Below are 24,132 nucleotides of genomic sequence, written 5' to 3' on the forward strand. Positions count from 1 at the left end.
TGAGACCACGAGGTGGCGCTGCAGTACCAGCTTTGTCCAAGCCATACACACCTACACACGCACGCACGCATGCGTGCGCCGCTCAGCTCCAGGAATCCCCAGGCTTCCCCGTCTTGGTGATGGTGGCCTGGGGAGGACTGAAGCCCTAGAAGCCTGGACCCCTATCTGTTTCCTGTACACCCAGCTCTCCTTTAGACATGGGGAAGGATAAGGGGAGAAGGCTCAACCGCAACTCTGAATCATCAGGCCTTTGACAGTCCGCGCACGTTTATTTCATTTATCTTTGAAAACCGGGGAAGGGGAGTCTGGAGAAGGCGGGGTGGACCAAGGGTGAGTTGGCCCCCCGGGGAACTGGTCCCTGTTCCTGGCCTCAGTTCCAGGGGCGCGGACTAAGGGCCCAGTCCACCCCTCAGGCCTGGGAGGGGGAAGGCTCTCTCCTGAGCCGGCCGCCTCCCCAAGCCCGACTGCCCCAGCACCCCTCTCAGACCCCGGGGCGGGGGCAAGCCAGGCAAGACGACCCCAGTCCGTAGAGGCCGTAAATTATCGCCCCCGCCCTCAGGGATGATCGACGGGCGGGGCCATTCACACAGGCCGTTCCACTGCGTACTGGCACGGACTGAGGTTGGCGGCCGGGGGCGGCCCGGGCACGGCGGGGTAGCTGAAAGTGGCGTGCTGTTTGGCCTTGAGCCTCAGGCTGGCCAGACTCGAGTTACACGGGTCCCGATATACGTAGGGGGAGGAGGCGGCTGCTGCTGCGGCTGCGGCGGCCGAGGCGTAAGGGCAGGATACTGCCCCGGAGGACACTGCGGCCGGAGCCAGCCCGGGGGGCCCCCCACCTAGGCCCTGCAGGGCCCCGGGCCCTGGCACAGTGCCCGGAGCAGTCGCGGCCGAGGGGACCATGGAGGCGGCGATGGAGCTGGGTGGCGAGAAGACAGGCTGTGAAGCCAGAGGCCCCACGTTGACCGAGTTGAAGGCGAACGGGAAGGTCTTGGCTGAGAGCGGCGGGCCCAGCGCCTTGGGTGGCCAATTGCCGTACGAGTAGCCGGGGTACACCTCCTCGTAGGGCGGCACCAGCCCCCCGAGCGGCGCCGCGAAGCCGCCCTTGCACAGCTCCGCCTGCTGACTGCGCTCGCGCTTTCGCCACTTGGCGCGCCGGTTCTTGAACCACACCTGTGGGCGTGGGAGAAAGGCTGTCAGGGCCCGGCCCTCGCAGTTGTTTGGTGGGTGGGTCGCCCAGGCAGGGGACCAAGCGGGGTCCGGGGCCGGGCGGAGCATAAGCGAGAGGAGGTGGTGGAGCATAACCACCCCAGAAACGGGAATGGGGTGGTGGAGCAGCCGGTCGGGGTGAGGGAAGAGCTCACGGAGTCAGCGGGCTGAGAAAGAAACAGTCTGCCGCAGAACTGAGTCGGGGGCGACAGGGCTGCGGGGGTGGGCAGCAGGATCGGGTCTAGGAGAGGTGAAGAGGGGAACCAGAGACAGTGCCAGGGGAGAGGGAGCGCGCCGTCTGGAGTGAAAGGATGCAGGAAGAGCAGAGATTGGAGGCTGGCGGAAAGAAGGCCGTGCGGGCAGGGGCCGGGGCCGGGGGACGTCGGGTGTTGGGTCCGAGGATGGGGCAGGCAGGGCAGAACTACAGGATGCTGGTTCCGAAGCTACTTGCGGAGCGGCCCGGGATGGAGTGAGGGTGGCGGCTCTGGGGGTGGGGGGCGGCGTACCCGCACGCGGGCCTCGGTGAGGTTGGTCCACACGGCGATCTCTTCCCGCGTACTCATGTCGGGGTAGCGGTTCCTCTGGAAGGTCGCCTCCAGCTCCTGCAGCTGCTGGCTGGTGAAGTGCGTGCGCTGCCGCCTCTGCTTCTTCTTCAGCGAGCTGTCTTCGGGGGAGCCGCCGGGCAGCGAAACCGAGGCCTTCTCCGAGTCTGGGGGCCGGGGTGGGGTCGGTCACAGCGCGTTCTTGCCTGTGCGGATTCCCGGGCTCGGGGACTTCCTCGGCGGGGCCCCTCACTCCCCCCTGGGCTTGCACTCCCGGGTCCCACCCTCGTTAGGGATGGAGCTGTTATTTCCCCCACCCCCCAGAAGGTGGCGCGCTCACCGCTGTGCTCTTGGCCCTTGCAGCCGTGTTCCGGGATTGGGGGGTGGGGGGTGCCCGCATCTGACAGCGAGAGGGCGGGGCTCCGGGCCTCTGCCTCGCTGAGCAGGCCGAACTCCATGGGGGGAGGACTCTGGAGGGAAGCGAAGACACAGACCTGGTTAATGGGAAGAAAATCTCCAGGTTATCCGGTTCCCAGTAGTGTTTCCTCACTAGTTCTCTGCCCCTTTTCTCTGCCACCGACATAAAGCTACCCCTGTGTAGGGTGCCCTAGGATAGAATGGTGAAACAGCAGCCTAAGGCGGGGAGAGGTGTATACTCAAGAGATTTTATACACAGTTATACACACTAGACTTTGATTTCTTCAGTGTTGGGCACCTAGAACCCTGCCTGGTGCACTGTTGGTGTTCAACAGATATTTATTGACTTAATGAAAACCACACTGTTGCACACCACATACCATACACCACATACTCAAAAATTAAATTCCCTCTCACACGAGTGCCCAATATCCCCTTAAACTCAAACATGCCTCTCAGCCAGTCACACCTGAGACGCAGTCTGAACCTGTGTTATTCACTCTCCAGTGGGACAGATTTGATTTTGAACCAGGCCTGATATGTCTCCCATAAGGAGAATCACTGCTATCATTTATGAGTACTTACTATGTGTCTTCACCTCATTATCTCTCCCCTCACAAGAATGCATCAATATTAGGTATGATCACCCTTTTTCAGGTGAGGAAACTGAGACTTGAAGTAATGATTAAGGTTAAAGAGCTTGTAAGCAGTGGAGCTGGGATCTGAACCAGGTCTGGGAGATTCCTAAACTGCTTCTCTTGGTTTGCTTTTTCAGACTGTGTTCTTTGGGGCCCTCCTCACAAACCCCCTCAGGGACTGGAACTTAGGGCTAACCTCAGGGACAGAGATCTAGCCTGATCTTACTCGGGTCTACTTCAACTAGGGCAGCCCTGCTTTTGTCTGTTTTGTTTATGCTTTCTGGAGAGATTTCATTTGAAGAAAGTCTTCCATGATCAAAAACAAGTTTGAAAATCACTCTCTGCTTCTATACCTGCCCAGACACACACTGCACCCTACCAGTCACCACTGTCACGCACAGCTTCTTGCTGGCCCACCCCAGGCTGTGGATGTGGGCTTCTTAAAACCCCCTTCCTACCCTTACTCCCTATGCCAAACCTTACCTGACATTGCCCAGGAGCCTGCCTGGGTCCCCCTCCAAGTCTCCCCTGCAGGGTCCCCTTTCCTTCTGGCTCTCCCAGGCCCCCTCTGGTGGGGGGAAGGGAAAAGGGCACTAGTGGGGCTCAAGACTCCAGATGCCTCTTGGTCAGAGGAGAACCAAAGGAGGCTGGGGACAGAGAAACAGGGATGAAAAGCTGGGTAGGAGGGGTCCATCTGCCTCCCCATTAACAGGGACTTAATGCAGGCTGTGCAAGGTGGCATTAATGTGGAGGATTAGCCTAGATTGAGACGTGTGTCACTTGGCTGCTCTGAATTTATTAGGAGCCTTTCTCAGGGAGGCGCAGATGGGCAGCGGCCTGTATTTGCACATGGTAATGCCCCCTTCAACAAGCTCAGAGATGACAGCTGTCCCCCCACCTCTCCACCTCTCAAGCTAGATTGGGGATGGGTCAGAGGTCAAGGCAGGAGGTTGAGAAACAGTCCCTGTTCTTTCCACAGGCAGAGAGGACTAGACCTTGGACCCTCTCCTAGGGTTGGAGAAGCAGGGCTGAATGGAACCCCGGGAAGGAAGGAGAGAAGTCAGGCCAGGGGTGGGGCTGCTCTGCTTCCCTCCCCTTCCAGATATGAGGACTGGAGCCAGAGGCTTAGGGCTGGCCCAATGATGCTCCAATAGAAGGGAGAGGCCATTGGGAGGGACCTGGAGCAGCCTTGACTAGTAGCTCTTCCCAAGTAGCTGGGGAGGCTTAGAACTGAGAGCTGGAAAAAGGGGTGCTCTGAAGTCTCTTCATACCTAAGATGCCCTCAAAATTGCAAACCATGCCTCTGACCTCTCCAGAGGCCCACAGGAGCAAGGCAGAGCTGAGAAAATAGGGACAGTTGGGTTTCCCTGTAGGGAAAGCTGAATCCCACCATTGCCGTTCATCCTTCCAGTCTGCTTTGCCTCCAGACTTCCCATTTTCCAAACTCCCGTTCCCCCAGCATTCCATACCTGTGTCTTGGTTTCACCCTTTATTTCAGCAGAGGGAGGCAGGGTGAGGAGAGATAAGGGCCAGAATAAAAGACGAGGCTGAGAAAGCAGAGTTCAGGCTGTGTGCTCCCAGAGACAGACAGACACACATGCAGACACACACGGGCCCCCACTCAGACAAAATAAGCACCAGGACTTGGAGCTAGAGGCCTACAAACACACACTCTCCCACACGCGCTCCCACATTCAGGCAGACGGACACACCGTCACACAGTCTCCTCTCTCTGTGACAGGGACAGCTGCCTCGGCTGTTTTGGAGCTAGCCATTATCCTCCCCCTTCCCCTTCCTGGCCCCTTTGAACCGCAGCTCTCAGTCCCAGGAACTAAGGACTCTGTGGGGGAGGAGGAAGCCAAAGGAGCCACGGGAGGGAGTGGTCTACACTCAGTGGCTGCTGGAGAGAGACTGTTTGGCTGAGTGGGGAGAAGGTATGAGAATGCTGGAAAAAGAGGATTGGGTAGCAGTGGGGGGCAGAAACTGACGAGGCCTCTCCTGGGAAAGCAATCTGGTATACCCCAAAGAAACTAGGATTGGAGTCAAAAGATCTGGGTTCACGTCCTGGCTCCCCAACTTACTAGCTGTGTGTCCTTGGCAAATTACCTATCTAGGCATATTTTTTCATCTGTAAAAGTGAGATTATGATCCCTTCCCTATCTACCTTCAGTATTGTTACAAGGTTAAAATAAAACATAACATTTAAAAATGGGTAGGGGGCTTCCCTGGTGGTGCAGTGGTTAAGAATCCACCTGCCAATGCAGGGGACACGGGTTCGAGCCCTAGTCCGGGAAGATCCCACGTGCTGGGGAGCAATTAAGCCCGTGCGCCACAACTACGGAGGCCATGTGCCACAACTACTGAAGCCTGTGCGCCTCGAGCCCGTGCTCCGCAACAAGACAAGCCACCACAATGAGAAGCCCGTGCGCCGCAGTGAAGACCCAATACAGCCATAAATAAATAAATAAATAAAGTTATTTTAAAAAATGGGTAGGGGTCAAACTCTATCCAAGTTGTTGTTCTTGTTGTTGTTTTCCCCCTCATTCATTGAAATGTTGTTTGTTTGGCACCTTCTGTGAGCTGGGCGTTGAGTAAGGCACTCAGGATAGAGTGGTAAATAAGATCTCATTCTTGTCTCTGCCATTGCTTGAGTGGTTCACCTCCCTAGATCCTGTGTCTCCCAGTGAAGAGTTGCTCTGAATACAGGGAAGCATGCTGCACTTTAGAGAGGATGCAAGTGTGTGTTGTGAGCACTCTGTCCTAAACATAAAGGAGGGTCCAGGCAATAAGGAAACAGCCAAATGGGCAGAGTAGCCCAAGCTGGGAGCCACTTTGGGCACCAGTGACTGGTGGTAGAGGAAAGAATAAAGGCTTCAGGCTCTTGGCTGGGTTAGTCATAGCAGAAAGAGGGGGTGTGGCTGAGAAGGGCCCTGCCTGTGGAGCTGAAAAAGCAGGAACACTAATAGCAGGCAGGCAGCAGAGAGAGCGGGTGGGGGCAGAGGCCTCTAGCAGACTCGTGTCCGGTGGGCTAGTCAGGCAGAGGCTGGGGGCGCCAAGCTGTTGTCTGAGCTGGAGACAGGCTGGCTGAGGATTAAGCTCCCCCAAACTGCTGGAGGTCGGGAAGCTGGGGAGTTGGGACTGCGGCCAGGGACTTCGCCTCACTCAGTGGACAGGGACAGGCAGTAGGTCTGGAAGCCACACGTTTGGTTGATGCTGGTAGGAAGTACCAGAAAGGGCCAAAGAGAGTCAAGAGATAACAGTGGTGCTGAGTCCAGCTCTTGGGGGGGCCTCCTGCCCCACCCCAGCCTTTGCAACACACCCTGCAGGGGGTGCATGGCCCAGGCCCCACTGGTGTCAGGGTGGCAATCCCAGCCCTAGGGAGAATAGAAGGCCTGCAGGTGACCTCTGACTCTGAAGTACAGCATGGAATTACAGGAAGCTGTCATGGACTGCAGCAAGAACAAAATATCCAAGATAATTAAGGAGGAGATCCGAGAATGTCACAGACCAGTGAGGCCATAGTGGGGAGGCCATGGTTTCCAAGGGACACAACTCATGGCAAGAAGGCAACTGCCATGTGCGCCCACTTTTGTCCTGAAGCCAAAGGGGTAGGCCAGGGTCACAGCCAAAGAGCCCCCAAGTAGTTGCAATAATAATACCCAAGGCAGGAGGCACACCCTGGAACTGAAATGGGAGAAAACCTTTTCTTGCATGGGCTGAATGAAAAAGAAGATAAGAGGGGATGGAGTTGTGATGCTGTGGCTCAGCTCAGCAAGCAGCAAATTGGCGAACAGGTGTAAACCAGGGCCCTAAACTAGGACAGAACCATCCTATAAACCTAAAACTAAAGTGAGGCCCTTAAGTGCACACAGCCTCATGTTCATTAGGGATGCCGGGCACCCACACTGTCTGGTCTGCTGAGCTGCAGTCAGCAAATGAGGGCAAATGAAGACAGCTGTAGACAAGGCTCACAGCTCACAGCCAAGAGGAAACCCTAAGACTCGGGTAGAGGCAGCAATGATTTGATGCACTTAATTTATCAAAGGGTAAATCAGGGATCAGAGAAATGGGCCTCTACACCCTTTTCCCCCTTTCCCTTCTTCTTTCCTTCAACAAGCATTAGGTGCTAAGACAGATACCCAAGAATGGTAAGGCACAGACCCTAACTTCTAGGAGCCTACAGTCTAGGGAGGCAAACAGAGCACAGGATGGAATGGTGGTCTGCATGGGCCTGATTCTCAGATCGTGGAAGATCAGAAAGACGGTAGCGCATGTAAGGTGGTATCAAGTTTTGGGGCTCAGAGGACGTAGCACCTGGCTCATCTGGAAATTAGGGAGGCAGAGAAGGGGGCAGAGGCTTCTAAATAACAGAGCAGTAGGTTCAGAGGGTAGCAGGGAATCAGTGTGGGCAATGCGAGATCATCAGAGGCCAGGGTCTCAGTGTGGGCAATGCGAGATCATCAGAGAATAATGGTCAGGTTGAGAGGGTGTCCAATGAGGGGCAAGAGGTGGGGGTCCAGGCTTGATACAGTGTAGGCTAGAGCAACTCCAGCTTTTCCACCAACACAACCCTAAGACTAAGTAAGAGAGAAGATAGTACAGGACACTAGGGGCACAACCTGAAACAGCGGCCGCCAGTATGAAATTTCTTTGAGATCTTCAGCCTTATGTTAAAAATCAAAGCAAATTTTGCATTCCATTCCATACTTATGTTTGTTTTAATATAAAAAAAGTGTTTTCTATCCAAGAGACATCTTCAAGTGACATCACCACACCAGGAAGATGGGGTTGGCTTAGCCTGCAGTGTCATGCCACTCCCACTCCTATACTGCCCTCTCCCACCTCACCCCCCACTGAGAAGCATTGCTCCCAGCAGTGGGAGTCACTGGAGGCTTGTAGGTGAGGGAGTGACATCAAAGCAATGTCTTTGGGATCTTTATTTGGCAGTGGTGAGCAGAATGGATTGGGCAGGGGAGAGGTAAGAAAAGGGAAACTATGAGAGGTGAAAAGAAGGCCCCAGGGAAGCAGGAGGAGTGGAGAGAGTTCTGAAAGCAGCTTTCTCACCCCACTGCCTTTTCTTTTCTTTCCCTATCACTCTTATCATGAGTCCCTGTCAGTGACTAGGGACTAGACACTCTAGACACTCTAGATAGTCCCAAAGCTCAGGACCTAGTGGATCCTTCAGGTTAGCTGCCATCTCCCTCCCTCACACTCTAGGAAGCATCATTTAGAGTAAATGGAGAAGAAAAGATTTGGGTGTTGTCTTTCTCTTGTGCTCATCCCCAACTCAGCTCCAGCTTGCCTCCTCTGCCCTCCTTTCCTGGACCTGGGTTCTGGGTCCATATTCACATCCTTGAGCAGGAGGCAGGCAGGGATCAGATCAGGATATTTGGTCTGGTAGAGGATCTAAGCATTTGGGGAGCTCCCTGGAACTCTTCTTGGGGAGGGATAGTGGCTGGCATCTGAAGCCTAGGATAGGGTGTCTCATCTGTCATTGAGAATCTTCCCATGACTGGATCACGGACGCTAGCAGGCTGATCTAAGGCTTGAGACACCACCCTTCGAAATGAAGATTCTGTGCTTACAGGGGACCTACAGTTTGGGCATAATAATAGCAATAATGTTTCTTATTTCTGTGGTGCTTCTCCATTTGCAAAGGGCTTTCAAATATATGATTTCGTTTAACTCTTAAAACCACTTTGAATGGCAGGAATGACCATCCCTATTGCACCTCTAAGAAGACGAATTTGTTCACGGTTACACAGATTGAAGAGATTCTAATCCAGTTCTCCTAAGACCAGGGACTGAGCTCTTTCCACTCCTCACCCCCTCCGCTCCAGCAACCATTTGTAGCTCTGACATGCATTGATCCTTCCAAGCCCTTAAGGATTCCTTTTCTACTTCCTGCCTCTACCACCTCTCTGGAAAAGAGCTCTGGAAGTTTGCTGCCCACAGTGTGCCAAGGAACATTTTCCTATTCATCCTGTGCTTGCATCATTCCAGTTCTAAGAGGCCCCCTCATCTCTGGTTTCAGGATTTGGGGAGCAAACAAATCTGCTTATCTAGGCCTTTCCTTATTTTGTGAATTTCCATCCTATCTCACTTTCCAAAGGCCTAAACCTTCAAGTTTGCTCTCTCCAGCAGCCTCTGGCTCCCCCTTCTGCCACCATTCTCTGACCCTTCTCTAGGTCCATGACATTCTCCCTAAGAGCCAGTGACCAGGCATGCACTCAGCTAAATGGCTTTATGCAGGGGCAGGAGGTCTGCCTTTTGTTTCTAGTCATCTTTATTATAATGCCATTGCTTTTTGGCCTTTTTGGCAAAAGTAGAACTTAGGGCTACAGTCTTCAGGTAATGCCTTCCCTATTCCTTTCCTGACTCAGCCTTTCATTTCACCCATAATTTCAGTGGTTTTCAAAGACAATGGGAGCACAAGCCCCTTGAAAAGGGTATCAGAATGTGAAGGGGGTAACTGGGATATGACTCTATATTTATCAAAAAGGGGAGAGGGACAAAAGAGTTTGGAAAACAATGTTCTAGCTGGTGATAAGTGAATTTAAAAGTAAGGAGTGGAGGTGGGAGTGTGGGGAGGACGTATTATATGTCATTCATGGTTGGAGGGTAAGAAAGGTTGAAACCCACTTGTTTAGATTACTCATTGCTAAACATATTACCCTGCACTTGTCCCCATGAAACTCAGTCGCCAAATGGGCTGTTTTGCTTACTTACATAGACTGGGAGAGTTCTCTCTACTCTGTTCCCTTCAGCTTAACTGGGCTCTGGTTAAAGAGTTGGAGTCAGGATGGGCGGTCATTGTACGGGTCCAAAGATATCAGGGCCCTCTCCCAGCTGTAGGAAAAGCAAACAGGGTAGTTGGGTAGGGCTGAGACATCCTTCCCAACCAGAGATGGAGGGCAATAAAGTCCCGTGTTGGATCCCAGTGTCTGGATTCTGTGTCTCCTTCCTACCTCCTCTCAGCCACCAGAGTGGTGTGGGGATTGGTGGGACTGAGGAAGCAAAAAGGGAAACAAGACCACAGGGTTTGCTTTGCTAAAGGGCTGCAGTTTTCTCTTTGGGCCTGGGCTCCTGCCCACTGTGGGAAAGGAGACTTTAGCCTGCTGACACCCAGGCAGAGTCTGGGGGGTACCTGGTCAGCTGTATTGGAATTAGGGGTTGACTCTGAGTTTGTGAGGGAACTGAAGCTGTCAGGGGCTTGTGCTAGGCTCTTCTTTGCCCTCTCATTGCCCTTTGTGGTTCATTCCTTCCTTTCCTGGTCTTGGTTCCCACTAGCAGTCCCACCATTGTCTCTCTCTCCACAAATTTGGATTCTGGAAGTCCGGGGTGATGCTCAGATCGCATCTAGTCTGGGTTAGAGAGGGAATGTCTCCCGGGCCACTCCAGCCCAAGGCCAGGCTTCAGCCTTTACTCTCACTCCCTGCTCCATGTCCCGCAGCCCCTAGGAGCAGAGACAAGTTTGAAAAGTGTGAGCTGCGATTCTAGGCAACCCACCACAGCAAACACCACCGTACACGCAGCAGCTGGGCAGGCGCTGCGGGGTAAATGGACATGCCACTCGGCCAGGGACATTCTGTCCACCACTGCCCGACACAGCGCCTGCTCCGGAGAGACCAACCTCGCTGCGCCGGACATTCTGTAAGCCCTGAGCCCCGCGCGCCGCGGACATTCCGTCCAATTCCGTGGCTGCCCCAGGTCGGGACCCACCGGGGCCCTGACACCCCAAGCAGACACACCAGACCCACCGCCTGGTCACTCGGACTACCCAACCTCGGCCTTGCAGCCCACACAGCGGCCATCTGACCCGGTCGCTGTCGGGTTCTCACAACACGGTTCCTATCCCAATTGCAAAGCAGCTGGGAAGAGAGAAGCTTGTGCGACTAACGCACCCCTGCTCCCGGTCCCTGGAGTCTGAGACCCAGCCGAGGGGTGTTGGGCACTGCCAACTGCCGCCTTGCTGGGCGCCCGCCGCCAGCTGCCCCCACTGGCCAGGGCCTCGCCAACCCCTTTGGCTCCTTGGCTGTCGGCCCCGCGCCCCCGGATTCCGGGGCGCTTTCTGGTAATGGTTTCCCGACTCTACTCCCTGCTTCGCGGAGCCCCTGTCCTGACCTCATGTCTCCGACTTCTCTTCGGATCCCTCGAGTCTTCCCCTTCTCTGTCCCCCGAGTCCTGGCGCTAAGTTTCCCTTTTTCTAAGTCCTGGCCCCAGGTCTGCAGTCCCCCCTCCCTGTCTCGACCCGTTCCCCAGGCACCGTTCTCCAGTTCAGCAGCCCTAGGTCCCGTTTTAGGGATCCCGAAGTCCGGCCATGGCCCCTCGGCCCCGTGAGCCCCTGTCCCCCGCATGGTCAAGCACTCACAGTGAGTCCCGCAGCAGGCAGACTCCCGGCAGCGGCGGCGGCGGCCGCAGTCTGGAGGGCAAGCAGGGGCCAGAGGCCGGGCACCCGGCCGGGGTGGGGGCCGCCCCCCTGCGCCCGGGCCGCCGCTCCGCTCCGGCGCTCCCGGACTCGCTGGGAGAGAGTAAGCCTCGCCGCGGACTGCCACCCCCCGCTGGCGCCCATTCACTTTATGGCAGTCCAGGGCGCCCCCAGCCCGCCGCTGCGAGCCTCGCGCGTCGGGCCCCGCCCCCTTCCAGCTGCGCTACCGGGGCTCCACCCTTTCCAGCTGTGAATTTTCTGGCCCCGCCTTCAGGGGGGTGGTCCGGCCGGCGCGCCGCCAGGAACCCCGCCCCCTAGCCAATCGGAGGCGCTCCTCAGCAACTGGACCACGCCCCTCCCACGTGGCTGAAACGGCGCTGCTGAAGAACATTTTGGCGGAACCGAGCGGGCGAGCGTAGAGTGGACCGGGTATCCCCGCGGAACCGGGGCCGGTCGGCGGCGAGGTGGGACCAGGCCGCCACACCGAGCGAACTGGAACGGTGCTGGGGGATAGGACCAGGTGGGAGGGCTCACGGGCCGGGAGAGGCCGTGGGGTTTCAGCGCTCAGACTTCGTTGCCGCTCAAGTTTCGGCGTTTTTCTCCACTTGTCGCTGTCTGTCTCTCTGCCCTTTTGTCTCTGCTCCAATCCTCCCACGTCTCGCCTTTCTTTCCTCTTTTATTTTCTCCGCCACCACTCTGCCCCTGCTGTTTGTCTCACTCCTCCCTCCCCTGCCACTTCGAAAGACTAATTTCTCTTTCTGATCCTCTTTTTCCTTTTTTCCTTGCATTTTTCTCTCTTCCTCTTCTCGGCTGCGCCCCCACCCCCCATCCCCACCCCCACCCCAGCCCTTTTTTCCTCTCCTCCAAGGAAGGTGGCTTCGTGGAGAAAGCAGAGTTTGGAGTGTGACAAACTAAAACAGTATTCTAACCCTGCCACCAGCTGCAACATCACTGAGTGACCTTGGACAAGTAACTTAACTATGACTCCCTTACTCCCCCTCCCCCCGCAAAATTAAAAGAGGTTCTAGCTGGTTCTCAGGGCTTGGGCTGGGCACTCCTCAGAGGCCTGGGCAAGTTCCCTGTCAGTCTGCACTCTTGTCTCACACAAGCTATGTTCTCCCAGCCTTACCAGGGCTACCTGCTCCTTGGTGATACCAAATTCAGTTCTGTGGGCAAGGTGTGGCCTTGGTGCTTGCAGGTTAGGGAGTTGCAAGGGATAGGACAGATGTCCCAAGCAACATGTGGAGTCAGGCTGGGTTTCTAGGGTGTCCCTGAGGGCCCTAAGCCCTATTATATAATATACTCCTAAGGTGAATCTGACCAGTCATGTCTTTGCTTAAAACCCTTCAGTGGCTCCTGTTTGCCCTCAGGATAAAGGCTAAGCTCCCTTGCGTGGCACAGCAGACTTTCGGGACCTGACCCTGTCTTAATCTCCAGTCTCCTAGTGGTTTTCTGCACACCTCTGACAGTAACATATTTCTAACCAGTCTTCATTTTGTCAACTCCTACTCATCCCCCTAAGCTCCACTCAGGCCTCATTCTCTCTGGGAAGCCTTTCCTGAATTCCCACGTTAGCCAGATATGTAGTCTCTTGCTCCCCCAGCCCTGCTGTGTGTATCTCTATTTCCCCACCCATGATATGGAAGAGATCAGCTTATGTGTTGTCCCCTATGATGCTAAGATTTAGGAGGGCAAGGACCATGTCTTCCTCATCTTTCTATTCCTAGGCATGATGTAGACACTCAGTACTAAAATCTGAGAGGGAGATGTTTTGTCTGGTAAGATGATGGAGGTTAGAAGGGCCTGGGACATTGTCATCTCTCTCCTCCTTATCTCTAACACACAATTCCATTCATACTTTTAGGTTGATTGATTTCTGGAGGTATGTAGGAGTGGAGATAGGGTAGTAGGGAGTTTTGTCCCACTTAGAAGATTTTTCAGTTGGTTATGCAGGACCTCTCAATCTGAGATGAGCCCAGGAGACCAAATCCCAGTTTTCAAATGAAGGTGGAAAATGGCTCAGAGATGGGCTAGAAAGATGTGCTATGGTGGTTGTATCCTCTGCCCCTGACTCTCGTTGGGTGAAAGAGGCAAGATCCTCAGCTGGACCCAGAGATCAGGAGCCCAACATGCAGGTACAGGAAGCTGTTAAGGAGTTCTTCAATTCTGATTTCAGGCCTGATGGTTTCTTGGTATTAGAGGATTCTAGCACGAGGATGGTCTTTGGATGTCTGGTTTTGAGACCACAGTCCTATGGGGTTAGGAATGGAGCTTCCCTGGACTTGAGTCATCCATAAATGGGAGGAAATGGGGAGAGAGTTGGTATCTTTTTTCATTGTCTCCTAGCAGTCTCTTCAGGTCTGTAGGGACACTGGGATTTATTCCAGCAGATGGGCTGGGAATTCCACCATTCAATCTGCAAGGAGAAAACTCATCCTTCTGTCCTCTTTCTACACACTCTCACTTATAGGTAATTCTAAATATCCTAGCAACCTCTATCATCTTTTGCCAGGGGAGAGGCAGCTGGGGGCAGGAGAGTGAAGACTGCGGTGGGTATCTTGCCCTCAGGCCTCTCAGCATTTCTAAGGCTTCAGGAAAGGCTGCAGTTTCCTGTCAGTGGTGATGTGGAATAACCTGTGTGATTATCTTTTTTCTAGGTAGGTAAAGAGTGTCCAAGGCTTAGGATGATGGTCAGAGCTGGGAGTCACAGTCTGATAAACTAAAGCATAAGAGGTATTGATGGGCAGTGAAAAAGAGAGCTGGACTGGGGGTGAGGACACCTAGGTTTGTTTCTCTGCTCTGTCATTAACTAGCTATACAGATGGTGGGGGCCATCTTTCCATTCTGGGATTCAATTTCCTGCTCTGTAAAATGAAAGGACCTGGATTAGATATCCAAGCTTTTTGTCACCTCCCATTGTCTCTATTTCAGGATGATAGGAATGGGGCACAAGACATAGAAACAAAGTTGGGATGGGACAGATTCATTTATGAGAAGCCAAACAGGGCAAGCAGACGCGACGGTGGGGGAAGGGAGGTTGGAATAGATTGCTCCCTCCATCCTGGAAGGAGCTCAGAACTGCCTAGAAAGGAAATGATCCCTCAAGGGTCACGGTATTGGCCCAGGTGACTTTAATAGGGAGCGGCGACGGGCTTGCGCTTAGGGGTAGTAGGGTCTTCCACTCAGGCTCTCAAAAAGGACTCCGCCCCCTTTCCAGCAAGTCGTAGCTTTCTTCCCCATAATGCCCAGCAGCCACTGCCAAACCGTGCACTGCAACCGAACTCTACCTAACTCCACCTCTCCAACTGCCCAGCGCACTTTCTCCTTTTTTATTGGTTTCTCAGTACTGTCACTCAGAGAGTCCTCATATCCGTTGGTTATTCCCTGCCTACCCTTTTCTTTCTCTTGTAATCTCGCCTCTTTAGGCACTACCCGCCTCCCGAAGCCAATTTCCTTTCTTCGATTGGATTGCTGGAATGCCACTTTTCACGATGCCAACCTATGATTGGCTGTGCGCGGCAGGGCTCGTGCAGTGACCAAGCAGCGGGCTAGACTGAGGCTAGTTACCACGTCAGTGAGCTGACAGGGAAGGTAGCCGGCTCCACCGGCCGTTCCGGCCGACTCTTCCTGACTGATTCTGCGGGCCTTGACTTCGGCCTCAACTCCCAGAAACGGGCTTCTTCCCTGCTCCCATCTGCCACCAGAGCCGGGAGAGCCGCTCGGGGACGCCTTCGGGGCCTGGGCTGGACATGAGCAGCGGCTGCCGGTCCTGGGACTAGGCCCCGCCATTTTGGATCCGCTGACAGGTCAGCGAAGTCTCTTCTTAGAGTTCCAGTGTCGTGAAGGCCGCCCTGACATAGCGAGAGGGACTAAGAGGAGGAGGGCCCTTAAACTGAATGAGCCGGGGTGGGTTAAGGACGCAGGGGCAGGAACGAGACGAGGGAGAGATTGCTGTGGGAGGGAACTGGGAGAGGTGTAGGGGGCAAAGGTCAGGCCCCTGCCGCCGGAGGGACGACTTCAACTCTGGCCTTTCAACCCTTGCGGGTACCGGAATCCTCCCTGTGTTTCTAGGCTTAACCTAGCTTTCAGTTTTTCTCTTCTGGAGCTTTTTGCATCCTAAAGACTCCAGTCCTCAGAAGCTGAAAGCAAATCTGAAGAGTATTGTATCTACTTTTCAGGGTTGATTTTTAGACCTTAGATATGAGAGTCTCTCCAGATTTTGTGCAGCGCCCACTTCTGTGTGACTGCCTCATTAATTCAGCTGAACTGCTTCATTAATGCTGATGAACTAATGCAACCTAGACCAGGTAGTGAGAAAAGGTGTGGAAGGACTGAGGCCAGCCTCCTGGGGACCTGGGCTAAGAGAAGGCTTTCCTTTTATGGGGCTGCTCACCTGCCAGTCTGGGACTGTATGTAAACACTGGACTTACCTTCTGAGCCTGTTTTTTCTTTTACACAATCTTTTATATTGTGTAATATTCTCTTCTGGTGTATGTTCTTGGTTGGCATTTCCTCCCCAGGTCTTCACTTGGCCTAAGGAGATGAAGTTCAGTCACAAGGAAGCCACTCTATTATGACATATTTGGACGAGAGCAGAGAGGGATTTGAATACCTGTGAAGTTGGTACTTGGGCCTGTTATTTTTAGTGGGTAAGAAGAGGTCATGAGAGGTGTTCAGTCAAATAAAAAGTGGTAGGGTCAGGGCTGCAGAGTGAATGATGGAACAACCCCAAAACTATAGTTTATGGCACTATGATGATCTTTGATAAACTGCTGTATTGTAAAGCTATAAAAGTCCCTCAAGGGTAAAGAATGCTTTTAAAAATGAGGAAGAGTGTAGGTACAGTGTCTTTTGATACACGACATAGAAATTTGTATGCCTTTAAATTAGGTACACAAGGCACTCCTCTGAGCCCTGTGGAGGACGCAAATGGAAAGGTCCATTTGGGGATTGCTCTGTTCAGTTTATGCGTTTCTTAAAAGCAGTAGCAATGTATGTGCACCAGTCTAGCTAGAGCATGTCAACCTAAATGCTTTTCAGCATATAGTGGACACTCAATAAGTGTTATCTGTGCCTATTTATTTTATTTTTGGCTGCACTGGGTCTTTATTGCTGCGCGTGGGCTTTTCTCTAGTTGTGGCGAGCGGGGGCTACTCTTCGTTGCAGTGCGCGGGCTTCTCATTGCGGTGGCTTCTCTTGCTGTGGAGCACAGGCTCTAGGTTCACAGGCTTCAGTAGTTGCGGCACGTGGGCTCAGTAGTTGTGGCTCGTGGGCTGTAGAGTGCAGCCTCAGTAGTTGTGGCACACGGGCTTAGTTGCTCCGCAGCATGTGGGATCTTCCTGGACCAGAGCTTGAACCCGTGTCCCCTGCATTGGCAGGCAGACTCTTTACCACTGCACCACCAGGGAAGACCCCCCTAGGATTAGTTCTAGTATGTGATCCTGACTTGTGGCCTGATTCTAGCCCTGGCAGTCAGGACTTTTGCATGGTGAGGTAGTAATAAGAAGGATCAAAACCTCGTTGTGTTAGAAGGGAAAACTATCTAGGTTCTAGAGTGACTAAACTCTGCTCTCCTGAAATTGTGTGTGTGTGTGCGCGCGCGCGCACGTTGGTAGGGGAGATAGCATTGTTTATATTGTTTTTTTTTTTTAATTGGGGTATAGTTGCTCTACAGTGTTGTGTTAGTTTCTGCTGTACAAGGAAGTGAATCAGCTATATGTATATATTATGTATACATATATTGCCTCCCTCTATGGGCCTCCCTCCCACACCCCCATCCCACCCATCTAGGTCAAGACAGAGCACCCAGCTGAGCTCCCTGCACTGTACAGCAGGTTCCCACTAGCTATCTCTTTTACACATGGTAGTGCATATATGTCAATCCCAATCTCCCAATTCATCCCACCCCCCTTCCCCCACCCCGTGTCCACACATTCGTTCTCTACATCTGTGTCTCTATTCCTGCCTTGCAAATAGGTTCATCTGTACCATTTTTCTAGATTCCACATATATGTGTTAATATACGATATTTATTTTTCTCTTTCTGACTTACTTCACTCTGTATGATAGTCTCTAGGTCCATCCACGTCTCTGCAGATGACCCAATTTTGTTCCTTTTTATGGCTGAGTAATATTCCATTGTATATATGTACCACATCTTCTTTATCCATTCATCTGTTTATGGACATTTAGGTTGCTGTATTGATACTTATTGATTTAAAATAAATGGGGTGGGACTTCCCTGGTGGTGCAGTGGTTGAGAATCCGCCTGCCAGTGCAGGGGACACAGGTTTGATCCCTAGTCCAGGAAGATCCCACATGCTGTGGAGCGGCTAAGCCCATGGGCCACAACTGCTGAGCCTGCGCTGTAGAGCACGCAAGCCACAGTTGCTGAGCCCATGCGCCACAACTACTGAAGCCTGCACAGTCTAGGGCCTGCGTGCCGCAACTACTGAGCCTGAGTGCTGCAACTAATGAAGCCCGTGTGCCTAGAGCCTGTGCTCCGTAACAAGAGAGGCCATACAAGAGGCCTGTGCACCGCAACGAAGAGTAGCCTCTGCTAGCCGCAACTAGAGAGAGCCCGTGCGCAGCATCGAAGACCCAACACAGCCATAAATAAATAAATAAATAAGAAAGTAAGTAAATAAATAAAATAAGTGAGGTGGAAATGGTATAGGAAACTGTTTGCATTTTAACTTGCTGATCTATATTGTAGAATTTCCAAAAAAGTAATTTAGAATGGCTAATGAAATGACATAGTCACCTCGGGAAGTATCCAGGTTTGATGGGTCTGCCTTTCTCATCTGGGTTGATATGCCCTGTTGAGCCCTGTTGAGTTGATAATGCTTTGCATAATAGGCAGTCTAGTCTTTGGGTTGATAGTGTGACCAGTTCAGCATCTTTTCAGTTGGGCCTGGAGGTTAAGTCAGGCAACAAGATTTTACCTTTTCTTACTTTAAAAAGTCATTTTCTGGATAGGAATAGTTCTTTACTCCCAGCCCCCATCCCAGATCAGAAAATTTGTTTTTCCTTCAAGACTTGTATTTAAGCTTTTTTTTTTTTTTTTTTCTTCAGCTTCTTTTTAAAGGTGGTGGTAGACAGTATGTTCTAACCTTGACGTTGATGCTCATTGGCACAGTCGGAACTCAGGTTGTAGGCATATCTCCTCATGAGTAGCTGGGCACCAATCCCAGTTGAACTCGAAGTTCTCAGAGTTACACTACTAGTTCACTTCCCCGTGTTCCAGAAGGCAGAATGACTGCTACTTTTAGATAATAACTTCATTGATAGGGTACTTAGACTGGCTAGTGTGAGCAGCTGGAGAGGAAAAAGACACAGCTCCTGCTTTTGAGGAGACCCATTGTATTTATACAGTACTCACTGGAAGGATCAGCCTAGTCTTTTTACACCACTTCGGTTGATTGATCACAGTCTGTCCCTGTGGTTCAAGGTGACTAATTAGAGTGATTCTGCTGTTGGGGTAATTGTGGGGTTGAGTTGAAGGGAGAAAGGGAGGTTCATTTTATCTCTGGCTGGAAGAGCTTTGTAAATGTAATTGGCAGGTGTTCAGTTTTTATTGTTCCTCTTTTTCTGTATTTCAGTGTGTTCCACAGCAGTTGTTTAAATTAAATGAAAATGTAGTAGGGCACTGTGGTGATTTGGGGCCCCAGTTGCAGTGGATGTGATCATGGAAGTAATGATTTGTTGCCATCATGTAAATAAAGCAGGGATTACAAGCTCAAATGCCTGAGTATCAGGCAGGTAATGTAAAGGAGGGAAGTGAGCCAGGAGGGAATGTATTAGGATGTACTAGTGACTGTAGTGTACTGGAATGTGGGCACAGTATGACCATTCTTCCTATTTTTCAAGAGAAACTGGGAATTCAGATCATTGTGTTTTAAACTGTTGGCAACTAGTTAAATTATTTAAAAACCTTTTACAGGAGGAAAAATGTATGTCTGTGGACTAGATTCTGCCTGATGACAGTGGAGGATGACCCCTGATATACAAAACGGGCAGGCCTTATGAGACTTAATCACTGCAATTCTCTACGTACAATCATACAGACTCACTTTGTTTTTCCTTTTTATTTATTTATTTATTTATTTTTGGCTGCGTTGGGTCTTTGTTGCTGCATGCGGGCTTTCTCTAGTTGCGGCGAGTGGGAGGCTACTCTGCGTTGCAGTGTGCGGGCTTCTCATTGCGGAGCATGGGCTCTAGGTGTACGGGCTTCAGTAGTTGTGACATGCGGGCTCAGTAGTTGTGACATGCGGGCTCAGTAGTTGTGGCTTGCGGACTCTAGAGCACAGGCTTAGTAGTTGTGGTGCATGGGCTTAGTTGCTCCGTGCCATGTGGGATCTTCCTGGACCAGGGCTCGAACTTGTGTCCCCTGCATTGGCAGGCGGATTCTTAACCACTGCACCACCAGGGAAGCCCGCAGGCGGATTCTTAACCACTGTGCCACCAGGGAAATCCTCCAGACTCACTTTTTTTTTTTTTAAAGAACGATATGGGGGGGTTCTTTTTATTTATTTTTTTATTTGGCCGTGTTGGGTCTTAGTTGCAGCATGCAGGATCTTTCGTTGCGGCACGCAGGCTCTTCACTGTGTGCAGGCTTCTCTCTAGTTTTGGCGTGTAGGCTGCAGAGTGCACACGCTCAGTAGTTGCAGTGCACGGGCTCTCTAATTGTGGCGCATGGGCTCTCCAGTTGTGGCACGCAGGCTCTAGAGCACACGGGCTTAGTTGCCCCACAGCATGTGGGATCTTAGTTCCCCGACCAGGAATCGAACCCATGTTCCCTGCATTGGAAGGCGGATTCTTAACCACTGGGCCATGAGGGAAGTCCCCAGGCTCACTTTTTTTTTTAATAGATTTATTTATTTATTTATGGCTGCTTTGGGTCTTCATTGCTGCCCCCGGGCTTTCTCTAGTTGCAGTGAGCGGGAACTGCTCTTCTTTGTTTGCAGTGTGTGGGCTTCTCATTGCGGTGGCCTCTCTTGTTGCAGAGCACGGGCTCTAGGCACACGGGCTTCAATAGTTGCGGTGCATGGGCTCAGTAGTTGTGGCTCGTGGGCTCTAGAGCATAGGCTAAGTAGTTGTGGCACATGGGCTTAGTTGCTCTGAGGCATGTGGGATCTTTCCGGACCAGGACTTGAACCCGTGTCCCCTGCATTGGCAGGCGGATTCTTAACCACTGAGCCACCAGGGAAGCCCACCAGGCTCACTTTTTAATCTTTGTCGTACTCAGCCAACTTTCACCATTAGTTGTCATGTTCGGTGCCCTGAGTGGTTAAAAGATGAGTGGGGGAAAGAAGTCTTGTTTCATTTTTCATCTCCAAGCTGGCAGAAGGGGCATCTTAGGACAACTTTGAGCTTATCTCAGTAGCTCACCTTGCATATAATTCTTGGGATAACCTCAGAATCTCCATAGAGGGAGGAGGGGGAATGGCAGAGCTGAGGTACACTGGTCACCTGATTATCAGGTTGGGAGGATTTTCCAGTTGTATCCTGTCAGGGCACCAGCTTTTTTCTTGGTTTGATTTTCTCTTACCTCCACCCTTTGAGTAAATTTCTTGAGTCTAGCAAGTTGTTTACTAGTTTAGTAATTTTGGGTCACTCTCAACAAAACACAGAACTATGGCGCGTTCCTTGGCTAGCTCTGGAAACCTTAAAAACTCTGTGTCTTTGGTGCTTCTCCGGGATGTTTGAGAGATCGAGTGAAAATAAACCTCAGAAGGGCCAGCTGATGGTTGTTCAGCTCCCTGGTACCTTCTTTCCTCTCAGAAAGCCCATCAGGGTTTTCGTGGTTTACATAGCTCTGTATTAGACATCAAAGCACCATGAAAAAGAAAAAAAACCTGAGTCTTTGCCTTTGGAGAATCTAATTTCTAATTGAATAAGAACAACTTTTAAGCAATGAAGAAAAAAAATAACTTAATGGTCTACTAATAATCTATTTAGTATATGTGCTGCCGAAGCGAGCACTAATAATCTATTTAGAACCAAAGAAAATAAGACACATATATACATATGGGAAGAATGGACAATTACATAAAGAATTGTATATTTCACAGAAGAAATGTGAACATGCAAATAGCATATGAGAAGACTTCAGGAAGATACATGTGAAAACAGAAGCATTATGATTTGACTGGTGGATAAATGTGGGTTCTTTTTGTCCATAGAGTGCCTAATATGGAAGATTTGTAACTTCTAGTACAGAAACAAACATGGGATACAGAAAGAAGGTTTGCCTGCCTGGCGTAGAGTCCTTGTCTTCTATGAAGTAATTGTTCTCACAAGAGGTGGATGTGAGCTGTACCAATACTGAAGAATCAGTCTTGATATTCTTTCAGTTATTCATTTGTTCATTCAGTATTTATCATTTTTCTTACTATATGTTAGGCATTGAGGATAAAAAGGTGATAAATTATGGTCTCTTTCTGAGAGGCTCATAGACTCATGGGAGAGAGAGATTAAATAAATAATTATAAATGAGTATAAGATATGTTTAAATAGAGGTATGTCCTGTGCCATGGGGTGACAAAAAAGGAGTACTAATACTCTCTGGGGGAGTGGGTTAGCCAGGGAAGACTTAACAGAGCAGGCATTATCATAATAACAGCCAACCTTTTTTTGGGTTTTAATATTCCTAATAGCATGCCAGGCCTTACAACAAATGGGTGAGGAGGTACTATCTCCATTATGCAATGCAGAACTGTAAACTGGGAATCAGAGAGGCTAAGAAACTTGGCTAAGATCATACAGGTAATAACAGTCAGGAATACCACTGTGGTATTCTGATTCTCTCATTGACTTTTGGATGGAATGAGTAAGGGTTAGGGTTTATACAGCATATAAGGGACATCAGTGTCCCCAACCCAGCTTAAAAACAGAACATTACCAAAACTGGGGCAGCGGGTATGCCCTTCCCTATTAGTCACGTCTCCCCTCCCCTTAGCCAACTGTTGTAAATTTTTTGTTCATTTCCCTGGGGTATAGTCTTAGCAGTGGAATTGCTGAGGTATAGCATATGAACTTCTTCAACTTTGCAAGATAATGCCAAATTGTTATCCAAATGAGTTGTATCAATTTACAGACTCAACAGCCACTTGGTCTGTATTTTTACCAACTTTTGGTATTGTCAAATTAAAATTTTGTGCTATTTTGGAGGTGTAAAATGGTTTCTCATTAATAATCTTATTTTGTAATTTTATTGACTATTAATGAAGCTCATAGTCTTTTCGTATATATATTTACTGTTTGTATTTTCCTTATTCTGTGAAATGCCTGTTCATGTCTGTTGCCAGTTTTGGGGAGGGTTTATATGTCTATCCTTATAGTTTTGTAGCAGTTATATTATGGATATTGCTTCTTTTTTTTTAAAATTTTTATTGGATTATAGTTGCTTTACAATACTGTGTTAGTTTCTACTGTACAGCAAAGTGAATTAGCTATACGTATACATATATCCCCTCTTTTTTTGAATTTCCTTACCATTTAGGTCACCACAGAGCATTGATAGAGTTCTCTGTACTATATAGTAGGTTGCCAGAAGTTATCTATTTGATACATAGTATCAATAGTGTATATATGTCAATCCCAATCTCCCAGCTCATCCCCCCACCCCCACCCCAGCCCCTTTCCCACTTTGTATCCATACGTTTTTTTCTCTGTGTCTGTGTCTCTATTTCTGCTTTGTAAATAAGATCATCTATACCATTTTTTTTCAGATTCCATATATATGCGTTAATATGTTATTCGTTTTTCTCTTTCTGACTTACTTCACTCTCTATGACAGTCTCTAGGTCCATCCATGTCTCTACAAATGACCCAATTTCGTTCCTTTTTATGGCTGAGTAATATTCTGTTGTATATATGTACCACATCTTCTTTATCCATTCTTCTTTGCTTCTTTATTATATGTGTTACATATATTTTCTCCCAGTTTGTGATTTATCTTTTCCTCTTTTTTATGGTGTCTTTTGAATAAATGTCTTTAATTTTAACATGGTTTAATTTACCAGTTTTTTTTTTTATGGGTTCTGCTTTTTGTTTCCTATTTAGGTACGTCTCCCCTATGCTGAAATTATAAAAATATTCTCATATATTTTTTTGGCCACGCCACGTGGCTTGTGGGATCTCAGTTCCCCAACCAGGGATTAAACCTGAGCCACGGCAGTGAAAGCGCTAAATCCTAACCACTAGACCACCAGGGAACACCCTCTTATATTCTAAAAGTTTTCAGGTTTTGCTTTTTTACATTTAAGTCTTTAACTCATTCTAAAGAGAATTTTTGGTATTCCATGAAGGATCCAATTTATTGTTTCTGTTTCTCCTGCTTTTGTTTAGATCTAGAGGGAGTTGCCAGTTGCAGAATGCAGCAAAGCACCATTGTAATCCTATAGGCCCAGCTTTAAACAGATCGTGCTTTCAAAGAATATATGTTGCTCGCAGTCTCTGAGCAGATAAACCACTAGCTTATTTGGCTGGGGGATATTCGTTGGTGTGTATTTGGTCATTCCTTCTCATATTATTTCTGATAAAAGGTAAACCTTAAGTTCTTTTCTACCATACTCGTGAGGTCTCTGCCGGCCTTTGTGACCTTATGGCAAGGGGTTCTAGGCCATTGGCTACCAGACAGCAAGTGGTTCATTGGAGCTTCCCATTTGAGCATCAAGGGCAAATTCCCTTGGGAGATTCTTGGGTGAGGAGACATGCTCAGGCTTGGAGGGAGATTAGGCAACTCTGCATAGTCCTTGAAAATAATTCCTCTTTATTCCTGAGATGTTTCTTTTTTACTAAGAAACTTAAGACAGTGATTTTTTGCTTAGATCTTTGCTATCTTAGAAAATTGTTAGCTTCTGATGCCTAATGAATTTTGATTGAGTGTTAGGTTGAT

At 50.1% G+C, this 24,132-nt stretch overlaps 2 protein-coding genes across 18 annotated transcripts in view; one reads left to right on the top strand and one right to left on the bottom strand.

Moving 5' to 3' along the window:
- Nucleotides 1-249: 249 nt before the first annotated feature.
- PITX3 (paired like homeodomain 3) lies at nt 250-11,424 on the bottom strand. 2 transcript variants are annotated; one of them, XM_004268507.2, is made up of 5 exons: nt 11,175-11,311; nt 9,533-9,652; nt 2,089-2,218; nt 1,713-1,915; nt 250-1,170 (listed from the first exon to the last, which is right to left on the bottom strand). In XM_004268507.2, exons 3-5 carry the CDS (start codon nt 2,204-2,206, stop codon nt 583-585), a joined length of 909 nt encoding a protein of 302 aa, XP_004268555.1. In that variant the 5' UTR covers nt 2,207-2,218; nt 9,533-9,652; nt 11,175-11,311; the 3' UTR covers nt 250-582. The 2 variants fall into 2 exon arrangements, with proteins under 2 accessions (XP_004268555.1, XP_049552764.1); XM_049696807.1 differs by lacking the exon at nt 9,533-9,652 and having other exon boundaries at nt 11,175-11,424.
- Nucleotides 11,425-14,780: 3,356 nt separating this feature from the next.
- GBF1 (golgi brefeldin A resistant guanine nucleotide exchange factor 1) overlaps nt 14,781-24,132 on the top strand; it is a 122,183-nt gene continuing 112,831 nt past the window's right edge. For all 16 annotated transcript variants that reach the window (XM_049696808.1, XM_049696811.1, XM_049696813.1 and 13 more), the window contains exon 1: nt 14,781-15,037. The gene's annotated coding sequence lies outside the window, so the exon portion shown is untranslated. The remainder of the gene's footprint in view (nt 15,038-24,132) is intronic.

Source organism: Orcinus orca, chromosome 14, assembly GCF_937001465.1.
Source record: "Orcinus orca chromosome 14, mOrcOrc1.1, whole genome shotgun sequence".
In the NCBI taxonomy this organism is placed as follows: Eukaryota; Metazoa; Chordata; class Mammalia; order Artiodactyla; family Delphinidae; genus Orcinus; species Orcinus orca.